The sequence below is a fragment of the Rosa chinensis genome, chromosome 3 (genome assembly GCF_002994745.2).
Source record: "Rosa chinensis cultivar Old Blush chromosome 3, RchiOBHm-V2, whole genome shotgun sequence".
Taxonomy (NCBI): Eukaryota; Viridiplantae; Streptophyta; class Magnoliopsida; order Rosales; family Rosaceae; genus Rosa; species Rosa chinensis.
This window is the reverse complement of record NC_037090.1, coordinates 3,942,149-3,961,933: the sequence shown is the minus strand read 5'-3', so window position 1 is coordinate 3,961,933 and position 19,785 is coordinate 3,942,149. Positions and strand designations below refer to the sequence as shown.

General features: G+C 35.7%; 1 protein-coding gene and 1 long non-coding RNA gene across 14 annotated transcripts; both read right to left on the bottom strand.

The window, feature by feature from the left end:
- Positions 1 to 242: 242 nt before the first annotated feature.
- LOC112191847 (sugar transporter ERD6-like 5) lies at positions 243 to 4,366 on the bottom strand. Of its 6 annotated transcripts, none has more exons than XR_005808013.1 (18): positions 4,126 to 4,365; positions 3,772 to 3,834; positions 3,519 to 3,608; positions 3,369 to 3,428; positions 3,106 to 3,171; positions 2,962 to 3,027; positions 2,659 to 2,734; positions 2,520 to 2,584; positions 2,246 to 2,338; positions 2,013 to 2,090; positions 1,793 to 1,877; positions 1,662 to 1,705; positions 1,508 to 1,570; positions 1,367 to 1,426; positions 1,190 to 1,280; positions 863 to 922; positions 640 to 754; positions 244 to 531 (listed from the first exon to the last, which is right to left on the bottom strand). XR_005808013.1 is itself a non-coding variant. In XM_040516124.1 (18 exons), the coding sequence occupies exons 1-18, from the start codon at positions 4,267 to 4,269 to the stop codon at positions 410 to 412; spliced, it is 1,458 nt and encodes a 485-aa protein (XP_040372058.1). In that variant the 5' UTR covers positions 4,270 to 4,366; the 3' UTR covers positions 245 to 409. The 6 variants fall into 6 exon arrangements, 4 of the variants coding, with proteins under 4 accessions (XP_040372060.1, XP_040372058.1, XP_024187053.1 ...); XM_040516124.1 differs by having other exon boundaries at positions 245 to 531; positions 1,173 to 1,280; positions 4,126 to 4,366; XM_024331285.2 differs by having other exon boundaries at positions 247 to 531; positions 1,190 to 1,243; positions 4,126 to 4,364.
- A 7,303-nt stretch (positions 4,367 to 11,669) lies between these two features.
- Positions 11,670 to 19,609, bottom strand: LOC112191742. 8 transcript variants are annotated; one of them, XR_005808206.1, is made up of 11 exons: positions 19,181 to 19,609; positions 18,985 to 19,109; positions 17,345 to 17,410; positions 16,984 to 17,028; positions 16,465 to 16,706; positions 15,841 to 15,978; positions 15,677 to 15,752; positions 14,699 to 14,788; positions 14,524 to 14,571; positions 13,289 to 14,355; positions 11,670 to 12,268 (listed from the first exon to the last, which is right to left on the bottom strand). It is a non-coding gene; the product is annotated as an uncharacterized LOC112191742 (long non-coding RNA). The 8 variants fall into 8 exon arrangements; XR_005808207.1 differs by having other exon boundaries at positions 16,465 to 16,732; positions 18,985 to 19,101; XR_005808202.1 differs by having other exon boundaries at positions 18,985 to 19,101.
- Positions 19,610 to 19,785: the final 176 nt, after the last annotated feature.

The following is a 19,785-nucleotide window of genomic DNA, read 5'->3' as shown; positions in this document are numbered from 1 at the left end:
TGTCTATGGGGTGTTATCGAGTTTCTCGGGGTTATCTATAGCCTGTGAGGTTGGGCGAAATAGATGGTTAGGGGTTGGGCTCTTTTGGCTCATGGATGTCATTCTTGATGACGGACCCGTAACTAGTTCGGTTTTTAGGGAGGAGAGTGGGGAGTTCTTGTCCACCACCGGTCATTCCCATATTATGTAATCTTGGTTATTTTCAATAAAGGATACTTATTCTCAAAAAAAAATTATGTAATCTTGGTTATTTTCAATAAAGGATACTTATTCTCAAAAAAAAAATGTGGTTAAGATGCATTTGTCTCTCACAGTCCCTTAAAACTGTATCTTAGTTGAGCAAATCTGTATCTTTAATTACAAAACCATTTTATTCTGACTTAAGGGAATGCTATATATACAGAGGTCATCATCTTTGATGGGAGATTGATGCTTGTATTTCTTCTAGAGTTCGCCCCTTGGTTTCTGGCACAAGCTTTGCTACGAACAGAACTGCTAAACCGTTAATCACTGAGAAGAAGAAAAATGTTCCTGAAGTAGAGTAGTGTGACACCAATAAGTTGATATAAATAACTCAAGTTGCAAGAAACAGAGGAGGAAAAAAATTAAAAAAAATTTAAAAAAAGATTAATGACAGACCTTCTGAGCTCCATTCCATAATAAAATTGAAGGTGTATGTTATTATCCAGGAACAAGACCAATAAACCAAACTTAACAGGCTTCCAGCCGAACCTTTAATGTTTACTGGGAATATCTGAAATGCAAATCGATCATCGTCATTGTTACAATAGTTTATTGTTCTGTCAAATTCCAGAAAATAAATTAGTTCTGAAAGCACACATGAAGCTTAAGAACTAGCTACCTCTGACATAATAACCCAGGGTAAACCTGCCATGCCAATCAAGTATGATGCACCATAACCCTGAACAGTAGACAAAGATGCTGACACATTTGTCTAAGGAGAAAAAATGAGAAGGAATTTTGTTCATATTGTATAAGAAATTCTACTTAATTTGCATTATCGCTAGCTTGCTTCGGTAAATAAATGTAGCTCTACTCGATGCAGTGGCGGAATAGTTTCATGTAATGATAGCTCTACTCAGTGTAGCGCTACCACTACATGGAATCTTCCATTTCATGGAGTTGGTCTACATTAATGCACCAAAACGGACCCCATATATTTTATTACCAACATGCCGATAAACACAAGAATGGGAGTGAGCGCTTCCCACTGGTGTAGGTCCTGCAATATCAAAAAAAGAACAGAAGAGAGAAAAGTACTAATTCAAAATTAGGATTGCCATTTGTATATGAAGAATATCAACATAGACAGACAATTGGTATCAAATTTAGTTTGGGGAGAAACCTGAAAGCAGAAAGCCAAGCCCACAAGAAACAAACTCAAGCACATTCCAGCAGCAGAAACCTGGAAACATATGATAATCCATTTCACTTTTTAACTTATTAATATTCAACATCAGAAACTTTTATTCTTTGTGGTTCTCACCAGTAGAAGTGGTCGTCTTCCCAATTTGTCCGTTAAGAGCACACTCAATGCAATAACAGGTATCTGTGAAATTAAATTACAAAGATCTACCCATTTGAGATATGGACCGAACAAAGTTCTCTATTCACTTGCATTTTTGAAACTATTTACTTACCCCGATAATAGCCAGTGAAATAGTCCCAATGCCACTTGAAAAACCTGCCAGAAAATGAAAATGATATCATATCCTCTGTTATATTAATGACTTTATATATATGAAGCAATTTTGGAAAGCTTTTGATTTACCGGCATCTTCAAATATAGAGCTTCCGTAATAAGCTACGGCATTTGCACCCCCAAATTGCTGCAGTGACAGTAGCCCAACTCCAACCTAAATCAATTCAAATATGTATGGAAAGGTCAGACAGATGATGGAAGGTGAAACAATACAAGATTTTTTTTTGGTCTGAAAAACAATACAAGATGTTAGTTTCAATTATATTTACTTTTGAGTTAGGCAGCTTACAATGAGTGAGTGAGCATATATCTTCTGGAACAAGTCAAGCAATGTCTCTGATTTCTGCTGAAAGATTTTTGTACACTCCTGCCGCATAGCACGTGTTATTTCTTGTTTCAGAAGAAATGTTTTGTTAATAAGTGATTGAAAAATTGATTCCCCTAGTTCTGGACTTGTGGCTGCTGCTAATATGTAAACAGAGAAATTTACAAAATAACATCAAGTTTGAGCTAGCAAGTTACCATGATGTCATCTGCTTCTTGAAATATGTCAGCGTTCTTTCCTCTAAGGCGTTCCAGAACAGCTTCAAGGTCCTTTTGTCTACCAATTTTAGCCTACAGAGACAACAAGTGTATCGATCAATCTTTTGAGCATTGTAATTCAAAGGAATTTCATGCCGTTTTTCAAGTGAAAGGACTTTTATATATGCTGATCCTTAAGATTGATGAGCAATATGAAGAGTCGTCCTTTCTAGGACTAGCATTCCTCGTAAGATATTGATCAAATTGGACTCACCAGCCATCTTGGAGACTCTGGAATGAAAAATATGCCTAGAATTTGTAGTAGACCTGGAATAGCACCTGCATATATATATAATCTATTAGTATTAAGAGTTTGACTGAAATTTGTTGTGCAAAAGAATCAGATTATGTACCGATTGCCGCCATGGTGCGCCAGGTTATGTTATTTCCAATGAAATAGAATAAGGAAAAGCCACAGCTAATCATCAACTGTGCAGTCATGAAATTGAAATTTACGTTAGTAAGTGATAAAAGTAATCTGGGGTCTGATACCATGATAAAGTAATTTGGGGTTCACATCCAAAATCAATTGGCAATTAATAGAGTGGCCCAAACCCTTATAAACTCATAGGCAAGATCTCATTTTTCTCATGTGGGATGTGTATATTCTCAGCAACAGAGAATATATAATGAGTTGGAACTTTATCTCACAACACCTGATTAGCTGAAGTGAATCTTCCTCTGTGGTCCTTGGGCGTTATTTCTGCTATGTACACTGGTACCTGCTTATGATCAGAAGTTGTTCATTACGTGTTACAAGGACAAGTTTTAAAGACTTGATCACAATAATTCACAATTACCACGTAGTAAATTATCCCGACGCTAAATCCGATTGAGAGTCTTCCAATATCCAGCCACAAAGCATTCTACATCAAGCATTGAACTAATTAACGACTAAATGGCTATGAGTAATTTGTCAAAAAATCTAGTCGAAATTGCTTCCTCAACAACAACGACTGAAGTTCAGGGCTTAAATGAGCTTACATTGTTTTGATGAACCCCATATATATGAACATTTAACATTCATTAAATGTATATATAGATGGAAACAAAGAGAAGGAACCTGTGCAAATGCTATAGTGAGCCACCCTGCAGTACTGAATATTGCAGACAACCACATTGTCTGTTTGACAATATTGACAGGAAAGGGACGTAAGGTTTAGATAATACTGCAGTGGGTTTAGAAATTAAGGTTCCATCAGCAAGAACTTACAGCTCTACGACCGATGAGATCAGTTACTCTGCCATTCATCAATGAACCAATGACACCTCCAATTGTCATTATTGAACCAAAAACTGAGTACTGTATGATGAGATGACGTTTTATCAAATGCATACTGTAGACTTCAGATACTAAAATCTACTTTATATGAAAAGATTACATTCAACTGTCTTGAAGTCCAGTAAATTGTATCAAATGCATAAAAATATGTTAAAGATCAGTAAATTATTACTATGGTACTTACTGCTACAAGAGTAAGGTCCAAGTCTTCCACAATTCCAGATTCAGCAGCTGATGAATACCCTGTCTGTAAAGCAATTAAACGGTATCTTACCTTGTTCAGACTTCAGACACAACAGCTGATTCTATTTATAACTCTAATAGTGCTTCAGCAAAGATATATAACACTGATTTATCTCATAGTCTTCTACAAAGTAACAGTGTTTGATTCAGCAAAGTTCGTAGAAAAAGAGCAGGATAAAGGGCAAGTAAATTAATTAAGCAAATCTTGCTCAACTTCCAGAGTCACCAAGACCCTGGTTTCTACGAATCGGATAGATTCTTTAACAAAAAATATCGGAATGGGTGGCGGACTTACAGCACAGCCGGTGGAGAGTGAACCACAAAGGGCCACTAAAGTGCTCATAACAATAACACTAGTGACTGCGGAGGAGGAGGAGGAGGATTCCCCATCGGCTTTGGAAATACTTAGTAGTCCTTCCTCCATGGTTTCTGTTGCCATGCCTTGTTTGATTATTACAAAACAATGAATAGCAGAGAGATACTATCATGTCATATACCATCTGTATCAAGCAATTCATTTCAATCAAACTGTTACTATCATGTCGTGTACCATCTGTATCAAGCAGTTCATGTCAATCAAAAAGTTACGATCCAAAAATGTCAAAAGAGTTGGGTCCATGTGACACACGTGTCCCACTATTGATTCTCTTTCCACAATTAACAACCTCCTCCTCGTTTTAATGTCACGTTTACTTACTTGAAATGGAAAATAATCATGAATAAGAGACAAGTGGAATGAGAGAAGAAATGAATCGGTATTGATTCCGGAGGAATGATTCCTAAACCCATCTCCCCCATTCGTAATCGAATTCCTGAGTATTCAGGAATCGATTCCTGATAAATAGGTGGGAACTACACCAATTCTGATTCCTTTATGTGTTAGTAAACACAGGAATTCTTTTACTTGGAATCATTCCGATTCCTTTATGTGTTAGTAAACACAGGAGTGTTTTTACTCTGTAATCATTCCATTACATTTCATTCCATTCCAAGTAAGTTCGGTTCATGGCTTCATGCTTTATTGAAAATGTATCGATGCAATTAGTATACTCGTATATTATAGTTGGTTTTGGTAATCTTCATTCCTCATGAATGAAAATGTTGTTATTTGTTGTTACGAACTTTTCATTGATTATAATTAAGTTGAAAAATTTTATAATATATATTCGTATCTCATACATATATTTACAAATGTGACAATAAATTTGTTGTTATTATAGTAATGAACGTAAGTCCTATTTTGTGTAATCTTAGTTCCATTAATGATAATCACACCACCTACGACCTTATTACAAGTTTTTGGACAAATTTGTTGTCAATGTTGTAATTTTAATTTAATTATAGGTAAATAGTGTAAATGAATATGATAATTTTATTCTCAATATTGTAATTTTGATTCATATAACTTGTAATATTTGTTCAAATAGATGTAAAATGAGTGTATGATAACAAAACTCCTTTCTATTTTTAGTTGAAATTCATATAGACATACAAAACTTAAGTTACTAAAGAAAAAAATATAGGGTGGTTCTAGTTGGACCTCCAAATTTGCTATATGGAATTATGGACCTCCATCATTTTTCAATAGTTATTGAACTTTGTCAACTCATATAAAAAGACATATAAGGATACAGAGAGAAAGAGAAAAGAAAAAAAAAACTCTTCTTACCTCCCACAACAAACTAATGACGTTTTTCTTTTTACTTTCAAAATATGTTCTCCCTTCAATCTCCCATGCTTGATATATGCGAGATGATACATTTGTAGAAATTTTTAAATTGTTATTGTTTTCTATTAAAGTCCCATATTTTGAAGATGGAATTAGATAAGTTTGGCCTTTAAGTGTAAGCAAAACTGCTCCTTATTCGTTTCAACTTTAGGAAGAGATAGATGAATGCAATAGTAACATAAAATACTTGTAATTTCTCAATTTGTTCTGCTACTTCCGTTAACTTTTTCTTCAAAGTTTATATCTTCAATTCTCCATGGCTTACGACACTCCAAAATGTTGGATTGATTCATAGAACCGAGGGAATCAACGTCAAAGAATCTCGCTTTTAGGAAATGCTCTTCTTTGAGTTCGAGCTTTAATATCCGGAAGACTCACGAGCAGCGTTAATACCTGAAACTTGACTTATTTGACTAGTCCAAATCTGCAATTTGGTCAATTCATTCTGCTTCTTCTTCTCTTAGTTGAATTAATAGAGATAATAATATATATAAAAAATAGAACAAAAGATTGTTGAAGAATAAATTTAATTGTTCAATGATATTTTGGTAAAATTAAAGAGGTGCACTTAGCTATTTAAGTATTTAAAAAAGTGAATTAGAGGTTCAATAAGTAGAAGAGGTCCAAATAGCAAATTTGGAGGTCTAACTAGAACCCCTCCCAAAATATATGTTACTAAAAGAAGAAAAAAAACATTGAGTATGGATTATAAAATGAGGAGTGTAAATTTCACTTAATTATCTCTCTTATTACCACCGATCATATATCATTGGAGAATTTATGGTACATTAAGTTTCTATAACAAAGGGTTCGAAAATGCATAAAACTTTCGGATTAGAGATTAGAAGTATGTATGGTTAGAGGTGGATTCTTCCCTTTTACTTATTTTTCTCCGTTTTCCTCATCTGGTGCCTTGGAGGTTTCTTGTGCAGTGGAGCAATTGCTTGCATCGTATCTCTCAAATGCATTTCAAATTGATCTAGCAAATTGGCAATTAAGTTGTTGATGCCTTGCCAACCATAGTGCTTCATCAGATGGCTTTACTTGGTGGGATTCAACTCCAGATTTTATGATGGTCTTCATAATTTTTGATTTCGTTAATTTATATTCTTTTGATAGGAGGTTAGCGGCGTTTCTTATACCTGTCGTACCTCTTTCCTCTCTGCAACATTCTTTTCTTTAATAAATTTCACTCATTTGGTCGGTCAAGTTTTCATAAAAAAATAACAAAAAAAGGTTTCTATAACAAACAAATAGCAAACAAATTCTATCACTTTTATGCAATAATGGTAGTGTGGTAGGCCAAAGTGTGATTTGCCGCTGTCTTGACCAAGGTTTTAAATATCTGCGATATATCCGATATCTCCCCCGATGTCTCCTTTTTTCGACGGACCGATATATTTAGGGGGGTAAATATCTTATCTTTCACCGTTTCTGCGAAATTTCTCCGACATCGTCAAATATCCCCGATATATTAGATATTTACGATATATCCCCGATAAAGTGAAGAAATATCTGTAAAATTTGAGGTAAAAATATGGCTGTTTTTTTTTTTTTTTTCCCTTTGGGGCTTATAGTCTTTGATTGCTGACTAGTGAGCAGTGACTATTGTTATTTACACTCATTCGGACAAGAGGGGCAGATAGATGCTTATGTTTGTCTCTTTTTATTGATTTTAAATTATGGTGAAGCCCTAGAAAGCTGGTTCATGCCTAATTGCCTAGACAATCTCTATTGGTGATAATACTGATGATAAAAAAGCTCCAATTATTTAAAAGTAGTAATGGATGGTGACCTAATTCCCCAATCCCTAGTTCCCTACTCTTGTTGTCTGGTCCTAGGCTATGGTGATAATACAGATAGTTCTGATGATGGTGGAGAGGGTGGAAGCGGAACAGGTGGTGGAGGTGAAAGACATGACTATGGAGAATCTTCTGTGGATGGAGGATTCCAATTTACATGTGAAGGTAATTTTGATCATACCACCCAAGATGAAGACCACGGAGTGAGAACAGCTGGCCATGGTGCTCAAGAGAAGACCCGATATGGGAGGAGGACAAGAGGTGCAACTGATGATCAAAGTACCCCATCTGATGTTTCTTCAATTGCCTTAAGTTTTGACTCAATCAGTTTAAGCACAGAGCGCAGTGGGATCTCAAATGAATCTCATGAAGGCAACAATCAATTTGGTTATGATGCTTATGGATATAATCAATATGGAGAAGTATATGATCAGTCATCTAATTGGGTTCATCCTTATTATCCCCTTATAGGAGAAACAGTCGGCAACTCTAAAGAGATCTATAACTATCATGTTCATCACTACAATTCGCACTATATGGGTCATATGTCTTGGTCTGATTATTGCATTTTCGTAGACCAGCGAGCGGCTTTTCAACCGCCTAGAGTCTCTTTTTGGATGTAGATGAAGTTGACATTCATATGTATTTATATGTAGTTCTAAATTTCTAATAAATTTACTTTTTTCAAAAACGACATTTTCTTACCCTGTATCCCCGATATATCCCCGATATTTCCGACATCTCTCTTTTTCAAAGTACCGATATATACAACGATACCGATATTTAAAACCTTGGTCTTGACTACAAGTGGCAGTGAGGTGGTCTTTTTGGGTTGGATGATCCGTCAGCAACGGATCGAGAACCTGAATTTTATATGCAATACGTACGTTATCGGCAGACGTCGATTATTTTTACGAGATTGGACCATGCCCTTCCCTCTTCTTCTTGTCAATTTGAGATTTTCTCATGGCGAAAAGAAATGTCCTATAACCATAAGAAGAACAAGGAAGTTTTATGGCTATGTGTTCATCAACCTAACTCTAACAAAAATATCGTTAACTGATGTACTCATCCTAAAACGACATTTTACCAACTATATATCGTCTTCTACAATGCTATGTCTTTTTCGACGTAAATGAAGTATTCCTGTGCAATGTTTAATTATTTGGAGGAGCTATCTAGAATTATGGGGTTTAATGCCACCTTGAGTTCCTCCATAATTTAACTGGCACCCACCAATTCTTGGATGAAAATTAATATTGATGGTGTGTGGCAACATGCATGTTTCATGTAGAGCTAGTTACGGTGGTGTTTTATTCATGAATTAAAGATTGAGTAAGCTCTCAAATTCATCCTAGTCATGCTCAAATGCACATTAGTAAGTTAATTAACTAGACTCCTAAAAGTGCATGTAATCAATTACATGTTGCATAGAGTACGTAAGTGCTTGCACCTTATTTCACGGATGTATTTTTGGTCTTCTCATATATTTAGACAGGGTAATTAAGTAGCTAATGATCTTGTCAGTATTGGATTGTCCATGATTGTTAAGCAGTTTGTGTTGTTTCTATTGTATTGGCATAAATCTTTATGATTGTTCTTGAGTGGAGTCCAATTCCTCCTCTATGGCTATTTCATTTTTTTCATTTTCTCAATAAATTGGGATTGGAGAGTTGTTCTCTTTCCAGTCTCAATTATAACAGAAAAAAAATGTACATCAGAGACTAAATATGAGCACAAATTTTCTTATCGATCTATCTATACTATAAAAATGAAGTTTGTGAGTAATCATTTTATGGTATTGGACTATCACATGGCATTGCCGGTCAGAGCCAATAATATCATTCGAATTTGGTGGGGACCATGTAAGGGGTGAATATCTCATATGGACCAATAATATCAGCTCGAACCACCACAAGTACCTTGATCCGATATGGTAATTTTCTGAAGTTTGGTGTCAAAGGTTTCACCAATTTTTGATTTGCCCAAAATATCCTTCATAATTAAAATTAAGGGGTCGTGACCACTTACGCAATTTTAGCCCAAAAATTGTCCACTTACTCCACTAAGAGTTTTTTAACCCCATTTACCCAATCTAACAGTGTTTGACAGTATTGCTCTCATTTTAATTAACAAATTACACTCATATCTCTCTCTCCTCCCCCCTCATCTCTCTCTCTCTCTCTCCCTCTAAGCCACCACGCCCACCACTCCACCATCGATGTCAGCCTCCACCTCCTCCACTCTGTCCCACCGTCGAACCACCAGAGGATGACGCCATCCAACTCCACGATCCCAACCCCTCTGGGCTTCGCCGGTTTTGTTCGTCAGATGTCTGGGAAACTCTCCACGCAGGAACCGGGTATGGGCTTCGCCGGTTTTGTTCGTTAGATGTCCGGGAAGCTCCGAAGATCCACGCCTGAATCGGGTCTGGGCTTCACCGGTTTTATTTGTCAGATGTCCTGGAAGCTCCGAACCTCCAAGCAGGAATCGAGTCTGGGCTTCGCTTGCAGGTCTCGGACGACGTCAAAACTGTGGTCTATTGGGGGGCAATAGACAGATTATTGCCCCCCAATAATTTCTTAACTGTGGTTAATTAATCACTGAAATTAGAGTTTTGATAAGTCTTATGTTGTTTTGAGTTTATTAAAGTACAATAATCTGTCAATGATAGAAACTGATGATTTTTGGGGTGGTCTATTAGGAGGCAATAGACAGATTATTGCCCCGCAATAATGTCTTAACTGTGGTTCATTTTTGACAGGTCATTTCAACAAAATGCTGCTAGATTCATTAACCAAAATAATTAGGTTTATTGGGGGGTCATAAAAAGTTTATTGCCCCCCAATAATTTTTTTTATAGATGGTCAGAAGTAACTCAGTTTGGTTTAAAATTAGTTTACAAAATTACAGGTATTCAAATTCAATACTTGGTGAATTTAAGTCCACAACGAATTGGCTTTTTTTTCACACTCTCCACTTCACTTGAAACGCTTCACACTAGGCCTCCCGGGTGGCCTCTTAACAAGAATAAATGCACCTAACAACAAAAGGATCACCCATATTCCTGCAAAAAATAACAAAACAAATATATTATTGCCCCGCAATAAACAGATTATTGCCACCCAATAATATATCAGAAATACCAAAACACATTAGGAGCAGTCTTTAAACAAAAAGGAAAATATCACTGAACACAATTATAGAGACTTTATAACAATTAAGACACATTATTGCCCCCCCAATAGGAAGATTATTGCCCCCCAATAATCTCGACTCCGGTTGACGATTTTGCCCACAATTCCAATCATTTTGCAACAATTCCAGTTGACCGTTTGCCCCTTCACACTGATTTGACTCCGATTGCAACGACTCCGGTTGCAGCCCGGGACCGGAGATACAATCAAGTTGCGATTTCAGTGATGATCAGTCGCCGGCGAGAGAGACAGAAGCAAATCGAAGACGTACTCGATTCTACTGGCGGTCGTCGATTCCTTCAGAAGGTCCAACCCTGCCTCGCCGAGCTTCTCAGAGACGAGGACAGTCGGCTTGGCATCGAGCCTGCCGCGGAGAGCACTACGAAGAGTTTCGGCGCGGAGATGGGGAGAGCCGGAGTCGTGGGCGACCTGCTGGAGGGATGGAGGGAGGGAGGGAGGGAGGGAGAGAGAGAGAGAGAGAGAGAGAGAGAGAGAGAGAGAGAGAGAGAGAGAGAGAGAGAGAGAGAGAGAGAGAGATTGATCAGGGCAAAACAGTCTAAAAATATGTAGAAAACAGGTCCAACTCTTATAGTTTTGGGTAAGTGGGGTTTAACAATAAAAATTATTGTGTAAATGGGCAATCTCTTAGAGTGTTTGGGTAAATGGGGTTAATTAACCCAAAAAATGAGTAATTGATCATTTCCTCTAAAATTAAAACTCATAATAAAAATAATCTAAAATGTGTATTATAGTAAAAACATACAGTGAAAGCATGAATATGAAAAATTGACGAAGTAGATGACGAGGAAACTCTCATGTTATTCGTTTATTCATTACTAACATGTCCATTACACAGGTATAAAGCCAGTAATGTTGACCCAACGGTGTTGAATGTATTGACAACTATTTTAATTAAATTAAAGTCACCCAAATATGGGATCAAATTGAGAAGCACTAGAATAGGTGCCCGCGCGTTGCTGCGGGTTTTCAAACAAAATCTGTAACTTTGGATGGCTAGAGACTTATGTTTGCAGCTAACATTACCATTATGGTAATATGAATGTTCTGATAATGTGCAAATATACAATACAACTGCTGTTGACACAGCTTGTCAAAAATATATATTGTTCTACTTATAGGTTATACAATACAACTGCTGTTGACACAGCTTGTCAAAAATATATATTGTTCTACTTATAGGTTATACAATACAACTGCTGTTGACACAGCTTGTCAAAAATATATATTGTTCTACTTATAGGCTAACCTAGCTACATTTGATCTGTCTGCTGAAAAGAGGTGTCGGTGTTGGTCACCACATATCAGCTGGGTTGTGGTTCCCACTGAGATTTGATGTTGCTCATTTATCTAATAGTCTGGTCAATCATTTTTCTGATGTTTTGTATACCAGCTATTTCTACTTGCACTGTAACATGTAACAGCTTTCTACAATTTGACCACAAAATATGATCATATGCCTTGTATTTGATTCCAACTTGGCATAAAGCAGTCTTGACTTTTCACTTGCGGTTTAGAGACCCTCATGGGCTCATGGCAAACATTTGAACTCAAGAAACTTTTTCAAATCTGATCATTTGTTTCAGTCTGTTTGCATCCACTTCTTGGAAGGTCATATATGTTGGTCAAGCTATCTCATTCAACGAAGTGGAAGTCTGAGGTCGAACCCACTCCAACTTTTTTGCATCAGTTCTGTAGCCATTAGCACAAACTTATGTAGTAAATATGGAGACTTTCTAAAATATATAAGATAGATATTCATCATAGTTAACAGATTTACATGCACATGAAATTCTGAATGCAAATACACATTTCTAGTGCAAGGAATCTCTGACTTCTTAGACTTAAAGTTCACATTTTGGATACACAGGAGAAAAGGAAAGAAATTATTTACAAATTAAAAACTAACAATAAGATAATTACAAATCGGTATCATCTGAAACACCGAGGCATCTCAGAGAACCCGATCCTCCTTCAAAAGGTTAGAGTTTTCCTCCCATGACCCATGTATTATTAATGTTTAAGTGGATATGACATGATGATTATGGAATTTGAAAATAAAATTTTATTTAAAGGGATAAAAGATAAAGTTAAATCTTGATGGATTATGGTTTATTTATGATTAGCTGCTACCATAGATCTTTGTACTGAGTATGTATAAAATCTAGGTGTTTTGTACTGGGGATCAGTATAAAATCTAGGTGTTTTGTACTGGGAATTAGTTTTTGAATCAAGAAAGCATTCTGATCGAAGACCTGGAATAAGGTTATTAATAACCTGAAAATGCCATATAATTTATTATGAAGTCATAAGCCATAAAGATGTGATTGCTCTAGAGACGAAAGAAAAGCAAAGCAATTTATATGATTCATATATGAAAATTTGCGGAAAAGATAAGATGGTGAGAAAGATTGTAGGGATCTGATGACCATAGAAGCAAAAATTTTAGGCAATCTCAGCAATTTATATTTGAACAAACAGCTAGAACACCAACAGCAATCCAAATGAGGATAAAAATAGGCTGAAAACTTTTATTCAACATATAAATTGGAAACTGCAATGAGGGGTCTAGAATTTCTTGCGTCAACTTCTTGTTAACAAATCATGCATGTCTGTTATTGCTTAGAACCATAATGGACTGCAGATCAATGTGCAATGCTAAAAATAGGCTAAACTGATCTATGCAGAAAGGAAAAAAGAAGTGCATCTGACCTCATCGAACATTCAACGCAGCCTACATCTATCTCCAACCTGTAAAGCTGAAACAATTTTTTTTTTTCAAAGGATCACAGCCTCAAAATTTGTTATCTACATCAAACTAATCCCATGGGATACCAAACAAAGATAATAACCAAAATTTCAAAAATTAAAATCCAAACAAAGAAGGATCAGACTGTATCTCGAAGTTTATAATTAAACATCAATATATATATATATATATATATATATATATATATATAAAAGTTGAGAAGTCAACTGTCTGCATAATAACACTGACAACCCAGAATAAAGATGCAAAGAGATTATTTTTCAGGATCTTCAAAAGGAACAAACAGTGCAAGCAGCAGCAACAATTGTTCAACAGTTCACAAATGGAAAATCGGGATTATAAATAATGCAGCACACATAATCTAAGGTGATTTAGGAAATGGCGCACAGGCAATATAGAAACTCTGCATATTCAGATTGCTGATCCTCTATCCAAAATAACATTAGTTCCCTGTTTCTGATTCTTGAAATCTATGTTTCTCACCTTAAGAAGAGCATCATGTGAGTATTAACTAAAAATGGATTCGTGACTAAAACCAAGCAAATTTGACCCCAAAAAAAAAAAAAAACAACACCAAAACCAAAACCATCCAAAGGAAATCTAGCATCACATATTGTTCATATCTAACTCATAAACAAACTAAAGAATATCTAATTCATATGCCAGAAGTGTGAGGGAGCCTATCAATACTTTCTTATTGTTACTTGGGTCTGCAAAAGTACCAACAATTGTAACAGCAAATTGAAGATGGAGGTTTTGTTAACAGATTATAGACAAATTTTACAGAATAAACAACTGTTAAATGTCATAGACAAAGCTTACTGCTTCTATTTCAACGAAAGTATAAAACTGTTCAAATGCTATTCCAATGAAAATGTCAAACTCTTTCTTATCCTTGCACGCACGGATGAAAACATTTATCCTCATGATTTGTTTGCTCCTTTTGCTTTGGTTGATATGTTCCCTTCTTAATGAGGATTTTGCAGTACCTAATTTGCTTTTCTGTTCTCTGTAACCAAAGTTGAATTTGTACCATAACTCTCTTCAAGCAAAGTAAATATAAACAACTAACAAACATAGATACAACTTATGAACAACTGAGTCAAACAGTTTGAACTTAAAAACCAAAGACAGAATAATCAATTAAATTCCAATTAAAGACAGAATAATCATTTACCTGAATCCAAAACGCTTGACAAATTCGACAGCACACTGTTCCGAGAATCTACAAAATGGAAAACCAATATTTAAAGAAGCTGACATTATCATGTGTATATAAATGATAAACTTAACACAGAAAAGAAAAGATCATGCACGCAACTAAAATCAGCAACTGATCTAACAAAACTCACCTGAATCAGAGTAAGAGATGAATATAGCACTAAACAACAGACAACAGAACAGTGGCGCAAAAACAACCCCTAAAATGTTTTGCATAAAATCTGCAAAAATCAAACAAAAGAACAATAAAATCCTCAAACCAATCATAAAACTACCAAAACTAACTTCAATAGAAAGTTCATTATTGTGTAAGTAATACTCCTAATACTTTTTTCTTTCAAACACCATGAAATATTACTCCTGCCATACAATATGTCCTTCTCTACTGAATGATCAAACAATCAATACACAAAACTCGGTCAGAAAAGAAGCAAAACAGAAACCGGTTAGAGAGTGTAACTTGAAAACCGGATCCTTATGTAAATCCAATTCCAATAAGTTAATCATTTAACTTAGTGCTATAGGAATTCAATCAACAAAATTGTTTATGTAACATTACGAAAACTTAGCAGGTTTCTAGTTTGCAATTCCATATAATCATCATTAAATCCACATATCTACCCATTCTCTCTTCATGACAAAACAGAGCCCAAAAAAAAAAGAAAAAAAAAGAATGATTTCGCTGCAAAGAAAGCAGAAAAAAAACACACCCGAATGTAGACACATTCATCACCAAGTAAAGAAGGCTGATTAATGTTTACGATAAAGAGAGAATGGGCATCATGTGGAGATCGTCAGACATGCAGAAATCAAACCCATAGAGCAATCAAACCAAAACCCTGTTTCATAAACCATCTTTCAAGCATAAGAAGAGTTCCTCAACAGCATATCATCTCACACCAGCAGACCACCTCATATCAATTTTCTACTCTACTCTCGGGCTATGGCTTTAAAATTGAACTAAAATGTTCAAAGGTTACAACTTCAAAAAAATTCATCCTCTACAGATCTCAGGAAAAAAAAAAAAAAAACCTTTTCAAAAAGTTTCTAAAAATTTAAAGTTGAGCATGATTTCAAAAATTCCTTAACATGTATTCTCTTCCATTTACCTTGATTTACAGATTCAACCTTCTCCTTCTCTTCAGACCTTGGAGACCAATTTCTTACAACAGTAGCATATGAAACCTGCATACAAAACCAATCACAGTTTAACATTAAATAGGAACAATTTACAATTACAATGGACAAAATTGAGAGAGGAGAATTAAGGAACCTTGAACGTAGAAGCAATCTATGTCTCCAAGCATGAACAATAACTCTGGAATTGGATGTTTGAAGCCACACCTCAGCAGCTCTCCTGCCTTTCTCAACACACCTCCACCTCAAGGTTAAGCCAATAACCCAGAAACACCTGACATCACCAAAACCCCAAATCAAAATTCTTTCAAAAAGAACCACAAATTCTTTCATTCTCCGTGTTTCTTGATTATTACTATTATCGGAAAACACAAAAACACACACACGGAGAACATGCAGAACATGTTCTTTGGAATTCTCTCCCTCTCTTTCACTCTATCAACAACAGAAACACAAAGCACAGCCAAGAACAAAGAGAAAAAAAAGGAAAACATCGTGTCTATCAGCTTGAGAAAACAGATTACGTGAAACCCAAAATTTAACTCATCACCAAAACCCACTCTTTCAACACAAATCAAATTTGACGAACTGTAAATCCAAAAAACAGCCAACAAAGAAACCTTGAATCGAAGAAACACAGACACAACCATGACATGCAACATCAGAACTAAAATTACCCGCAAATCGGTTGCAAGTAATCTTGCCAAAAATCCTCAAATGCAAATAAAACACCGATTGCACAATCCTCAACACTATTTACCTCTCAGTGGAGCGAGGTATTATAGACACGATACTGAGAACCACCCCAGGTGTCGAAGCAAGAAAAACACACACCGAGGGTTGGTGGTCCAAGAAAATGAATTCCCTCCACTCTCTCCCTCTCTGTGAAGCGAAGAAGAAAGACACGGGGATCAGAGCAGGCAAACAGGTGTCGGGCAAGAGAGAGCTGACACAGGGACAAAATAGTCTTTTCAGCCACGACCGGCTGGGCTCGCGCTGGCACTGTTCATAAGCCGATGAACAGTTAACTGAGAATTAGAAGATAGTAAATACTAGATACAGTTTCCCGCGCTTTGCTGCAGGAGTTAATATGATACTAATGAAACTGAAAGTGAAGCAGACAAAAGTTTTGGAAATTGAAGTAAATATCTAATCTAAGAGGGAGTGCAAGGAGTCTGCACAATCTAATTGAGTCTTGTTTAACAAATCCAATATCCAACTATTCAAACACTTCTTGGATGTCAATCACTCTGGTACAGACCGAAAATCAAAAACTTACCTTCAATCACTGAAATCCCAAACCCAGCAACACTTCTTCTGTTTTCTGCAACCCAATTTCAAAAAACAATACAAACAATCAATAACCAACAATATAGACCATTGGCTTTATTCAGAATCTTAGTTATATGAAAATAATAAAGCACAACTACATCAATTGAATGAAAAAATTACAGCAATATTGAACCAAAAAAAACGGCACTGATTATATGTGTAACCCAGCCGAAACAAAAACAAAAACACGACCTTCAAACCTTCAATCCCTACTCATATCCATAACAACCAATCGCTCTATATTACTATCAATTTTATCATTATTTTCAATATTACATACAGTTAACAATTGAAAATCAAAACCTTACCTTCAACCACTCCAAATCAATCACTGAAACCCGAAACCCAGCAACACTTCTTTTGTTTTCTGCAACCTAATTTCAAAGAACAATACAGACAATCAATAACCAACAATATAGATCTTTGGTTTATGATGAAAAGAGCAGATGTTACTTATATGAAAATAATGAAACACAACTACATCAATTGAATGAAAATATTACAGGAATATTGAAAGAAAAAAAAAAGGGCACTCATTATATGTATGACCATAACAACCAATCACTCTATGTTACTATCAATTTTATCATTATTTTCACTAATACATTAAAACCAAAAACACACTTCACTTTTAATAATGGTTTTGTTTTGGTTGTGGCTCACGGAAGAACAAATTTCTGCGTAATGTGCACATTATTTGGAGTCCAGTAGAAATTCATGAAGTTTCCAGGGAAGTTCAACCAAAGTTCAGTTGGGAGTCCTTGAGTACAATTTTGCATCCAACTGAACAACACTACCAACTGAATTTTGCCTGAACTTCCTTGCAGACTCCTTGCACTCCCTCTTAGATTAGATCTTTACTTCAATTTCCAAAACTTTTGTATGCTTCATTTTCATTAGTTTCATTAGTATCATACAACTGGCAGCGCATGGACGACTCTTTTAAAGAAGAATCAGGTAGTAGTGTGGTGCCTTAAAGTTACAGGAAATATTAGTTATGTTGAGGACTTATTCGGATAACTTTTCCAATTAAAAGTATCTTCACCCTTTGCTCAATCTCTTATTGAAGTAACTCTCGGGGATGGAAATTATGAACAGCTACCTAAGAAAATCATGGGCAATCTCTGTTTATGTAAATCAGGAATCTTAAAGACTCATGATAAACAAAAATTAGTCAAAGTGATTAGTATACCACATTACCACATCTTATAACTGTAGTACAGATATGAGTTATGTATGTATTTTGATGTTTCAATTTTTGACTTTTGAATGCAGTTTTGATTTATGTTTCTCAAATTAGTTTTCCGATTGTTTCTACATCTTGAGTGATATGTATAGTTAATTTCAATTGCCCCTACTTGACTGTTTATGATATGATATTACAGGTGTTGGGAAAGGTGGATGCTCTGGAGAAAAAGGCTGCCTCTGTTGGAAAGAAACATGCATCTATTTGTGCTAAGGTTGATATCTTGGTTGTTGAGTACTTATGATACAATTTCAGCAATGTCAGAGGTTATATTTTCTCTTCTGTTTTATATGAATATTGTGCAAGTTAACATAACATTTCAGTCATGAATTTTGGTCTGAAATAATTGGTATGTTGTTTTGAAGGTTTTAGAAAAAAGAAAGAAAGAAAAAGAAAAAAGTCTTTGGTTGGGAGCTTTAGTACTTCGCACATCAAGTTTCTAATGATGCATAAGCAGAGACAATGGAGAGCAGAGTGTTGTTGGTTTAAAAACAACCTCTACTATTGGCAGCTACCCTTTTTCGGTTCAATCAAACACAATAACAAAACCATCATCACTCTCATCTCCATTCAAACCAAAGCTTAAACCGAAATCACCTTCATTCACATTTTAATATACAAATACATAAAATTCAAACACAAAAACCTCACTGAAAACCACAATTTTCCACGACTGAAAAAAAAAAAAAATCAAAGACATACCTATTGAAAGCTTCCTCCCAAACCTTCCGAAACAAACCGAAACCTTGCTCCAAAAGGCCACCAAAATCTTGAATCTCTCCTCTTCTTCTTCCCATGCCGGCGATCTATGATCAAAATCTGAAATACTACATCAAATCGATCATTCAAAATCCCAAATTGTATATCAAATCCGGCACATAAACTCTGTAAACCAAACCTTTACAACTCGTTATCAGCCCAACAACCTTCGTATCTGCGAGCTTGATCGATGCACCTGATACTGTGAAACAGTGAAGAGAGTTATCTGGGTTCCACGGCTACGGTCAATAGAGGCTTCGACTGTTTCGACTGTGCTTTCTCTCTCTTTCGCTTTCTCTCTCTTTGCGGAAAGCTAAGAAACACACCTCACACTCCCGAGTCTCGATCCTTCTTCACCTGTCTGGCTCTCTCGAGCCTTCTTGATCTCTCTCTTCGTGGAGCACGCAAACAGAGCCACGTGGAAACCAACCAAACCAACCAGAATGCAAAAAAAATGGCAAACTGTAATTCAGAACAAAAAAAAGGGCAAAAGCGTCGGTTTACTGTTCACTAAAATTAACAGTCCTTATGAACAGGGATTTCCGGCTTTCTGCTTTAGATGTATGTATAATAACCTGTAATCCAAAACAAAAATAATTTGGCAAATTTGGATCCCAAATGATGTGGCATTTGCCATGTCATCACTCAAATAAATTCTACCTATTTTCAACCCAATTAATATTTTTTACAAATAAATTTTGAAAACATTATTGAGTAGAAGATTCGATCTTCAAGATATACGAA

Bases quoted from the DNA above. Each gene is read 5' to 3' on its own strand.
- LOC112191847 (XM_040516124.1), bottom strand. From the start codon at position 4,269: ATGGCAACAGAAACCATGGAGGAAGGACTACTAAGTATTTCCAAAGCC. The intron at 3,429-3,518 runs GTAAGTTCTTGC...ATTGTCAAACAG, and splicing joins ATCTCATCGGTCGTAGAGCT to ACAATGTGGTTGTCTGCAAT. The intron at 3,028-3,105 runs GTAATTGTGAAT...GATCATAAGCAG, and splicing joins TCGGGATAATTTACTACGTG to GTACCAGTGTACATAGCAGA.